Genomic DNA, 3298 nt, shown 5'->3' with positions numbered 1-3298 from the left:
TCTTTTTGTTCACTTACTTTGTATCTGTTTATATAAGTCTTTCCAAATTTTTCTGCAACCATCCTCTTTATCATTTTGTATAATAAAATAGTATTCCGTTATTCTGACAGAATACATAACTTCTTTAGCTATTCAATGAGAACTCCATGGTTAGTAGCTCCCCAAAGTATATGATCAGGGAAAGAAGGTGAATTATTGATTGTTGGTTGTTAAGGAAGAAAGACTGTAAAGTAGAATGAATCAGAGCCTTATTTGTGACTAGAAAGGACCAAGTCCCTAATAGCTAGAATAAAATAATAGTAGGAACAGATTTCTATGGCTCTCACCAAAGAAAAAAGATAAATGTGAGTTTCTGGGTACAATACCAAGAAATGCAAGCAATTCAAATGAACAGAGATCTGTTTCCATGGTTTGATAAACATGCAGGTTATTTTTGTTAATTCAGAAAATAGATTCAGTTCACAATCTAATTGAGAAAACAACATGCAGACAACAATGTACCTATAAGACAGATTGATACAGATATCTACATGTGATAAATTAGAGATTGTCCCAGAGAAAAAGCACTAGTTTTAAGGGAGGATATGAAATGTTCAGAGAGTCACTTGGACATTCTGGCTAAAGCATAGAATGATAAATAAGACAGGATATAGGCTGTGGTATTTAGGTAACAACCAGTACATGGGGTTGCGGGAAGATATAAGTATGGAAGACATACTTTTTAGTTTAATCTGCATTATTAACTGTTAAATTCCAAGAATAATTAACAAAACAAGACTTGATCTGAAGCATTTGCTGATTTTATAAATGCCCACACTGAAAGGCTAATAATTGGCTTTTGGAAACTGGTTTCAGTTGCCTTTACCCTATTCCTGGATATAATATATATCAGTTTGACTTCAGCGTACAGTGCTGTAGTCACAGTGAAGGTAGGACTCTTAGAAGCAAAGTTAAGCCATTTTCATATACAGCAGGAATCAAAACTATTGAAGAATCACCAAGGATTTAAAAATCAGAGATTTGTTGTTTCATCCAACAAGGAAAGGAGCAAATATAAAGCTTAATTTTGTGTTCAGGGTGGAAGCTTCCATGTAGGGACTGATGAAATGCAATAGTAAAGTGTAAATCTCATGTGACCTGATCAAAATGTGAAATGTTAAATCTGAGGAAATGCAGACTAACATCTGTAGTCCAATTTGTAGATAAGCAACTCATATCCCAACGGAATTATAGGACCATGAATTTCACACAGGAAAGATATCTCATTTTTACAGAAGAGAAATCTGACACAAAGTTAGTTAAATGACTTATCTAAGGACATATAGGTCTTTTGATTGAAAAAATTAATTTATTTCTATCACAGTACCAAGGTAGTACAGGCCTTAGACTAGAGCAGGGAAAGAGTTTGAGGTAGGAAGCAACAAACTGTGACAGTAGAAAATTTAAAGACAATTCATAAGCAAATACCACAAGGAAAAGCTAGAGATCTAATTTTGGGAAAGTGAATTCAAATGAACTGGAGACACTCCAGTTGAATAGGAGATGTCTTAGCTACTGATGGACTAGACTTATTTGATATGTTCTTAATTACAACATCTATTTGTATAATGGGTGTTTTGATATCATGCCAATTCCCTATATCACTAGCATAAGCTCTTCCTGAAGAATAGATTCTCAGAAAGAAGACAAGCAGTAAAGGCAACAGGTTTAAAAATAAGAAGAAAAAAGAAAAAAGTCTAACACCAAATGTGTAAGACTAAATGACTTTAAGGGCTTTCTCATTTCTAAGAATTTTTTTACATAATTGTTCCCTATACATGTTCTGTCTTAGGCAAGAAAGAACTCAGCACTTTGATGGTCCAGACTTTATACTCAAGACCAAGGAATTATATAGTGAAGTGAATCAGAGTAATGAATTAAGTGGCAGAGAGTAAGGAAGACTTTTAAAAAATTCAGGGGGAAGAAAGGAGAGCCTAGATCCATAAGCTTTTCCTGATAAAAGTGAAAAATTGAGGGACAATAGTAAATTGACTCTAGAGAATTAATGAAGGAAAGTAAAAGGCAATTGAATCCTGGAACAGAATGATCAATCATGTTTACTTGTATTGTCTGGTATCATGAACTCAGGATTCCTCTATAGCTTGATGACAAATACGATTCTTTTGACAAAGTCCTTAAAAGCTTGTATGACTTGCTTGTTCCTCAGGGCATAAATAAAGGGGTTCATCACAGGGGCAACCGAAGTCACAAGCACTGAAACCGCCTTTTCCAAAGCCAGTTCTTCCTTCCCAGGTGGCTTAACATAGACAAAAATGCAGGTGCCATAAGTCATGGAGACTACAATCATGTGAGAAGAACAAGTGGAAAAAGCCTTTTTCCTTTGCTTGGCAGAGGGGAATTTCAGAATAGTCCTGACAATGTAGGCATAAGAGAGAACCACTAAAACTAATGTAGTCATAAGTAATAGCACTGCAAATGTCACAATTACCTTTTTTATGAAAGTTGTATCAGAGCACGAGATCTTCAGAACTGGGGATGAATCACAGACAAAATGATCAATGACATTGGAACTACAGAATTCAAGCTGTAGGCCCATGCTAAGTGGTGGGAGGATGAGCATCAGTGAGCCCAGCAAAGAACTCAGGATGAGCTGGTAACAGACTTTACTGCTCATGATGGTTGTGTAATGCAGGGGTTTGCAGATGGCCACATAGCGGTCGTAAGACATGGTGGACAAAAGGAAAAGTTCTGTTGAACCCAAAAAAGTGATAAAAAACACTTGAGTGGCACATGCGTTGTAGGTCACATTATTGTTTCCAGTTGACATACTGTAAAGATATCTAGGAATACAGGCACTTGTGAATGAAACTTCTAAAAAGGAAAAATTTCGAAGGAAAAAGTACATGGGAGTCTTTAGGTGGGGATCCACCAAGGTAAGGGTGATAATGGTCAGATTTCCAGTAACACTCAACATATAAGTAAGAAACAGAAAGATAAAAAGCAGAACTTGCAGTTGAGGGTCATCAGTCAGTCCCCGCAGGATGAATAATGTGATGCCTGAATGGTTTTGCATCCCTGGCTTCTGATATTTGATAGACCTGTATATAAAACGGATATAATTTGAAATGGAGTATAATGAATTTAAATATGTTGAAAACTCTTTTACAATTAAAAAACCCATTTGAGTTTTATTTTAAACTCAAAATGAGTTTAAAATAGATGGAACAAGTTACCATTATGCTGTTTGTTTGTTTGTAACTTTGTAATTCTGTTATCTTAATTTCACTGATTTTGCTAA

General features: G+C 35.4%; 1 protein-coding gene across 1 annotated transcript; it reads right to left on the bottom strand.

Annotated features, from left to right (window-relative positions):
* Positions 1-2134: 2134 nt before the first annotated feature.
* On the bottom strand, positions 2135-3073 carry LOC127564100 (olfactory receptor 6C2-like). The gene has a single exon (XM_052000412.1). The coding sequence runs from the start codon at positions 3071-3073 to the stop codon at positions 2135-2137; it is 939 nt and encodes a 312-aa protein (XP_051856372.1).
* Positions 3074-3298: the final 225 nt, after the last annotated feature.

The sequence above is a fragment of the Antechinus flavipes genome, chromosome 5 (assembly GCF_016432865.1).
Source record: "Antechinus flavipes isolate AdamAnt ecotype Samford, QLD, Australia chromosome 5, AdamAnt_v2, whole genome shotgun sequence".
NCBI lineage: Eukaryota > Metazoa > Chordata > Mammalia > Dasyuromorphia > Dasyuridae > Antechinus > Antechinus flavipes.
This window is presented reverse-complemented; position numbering and strand designations above follow the sequence as displayed.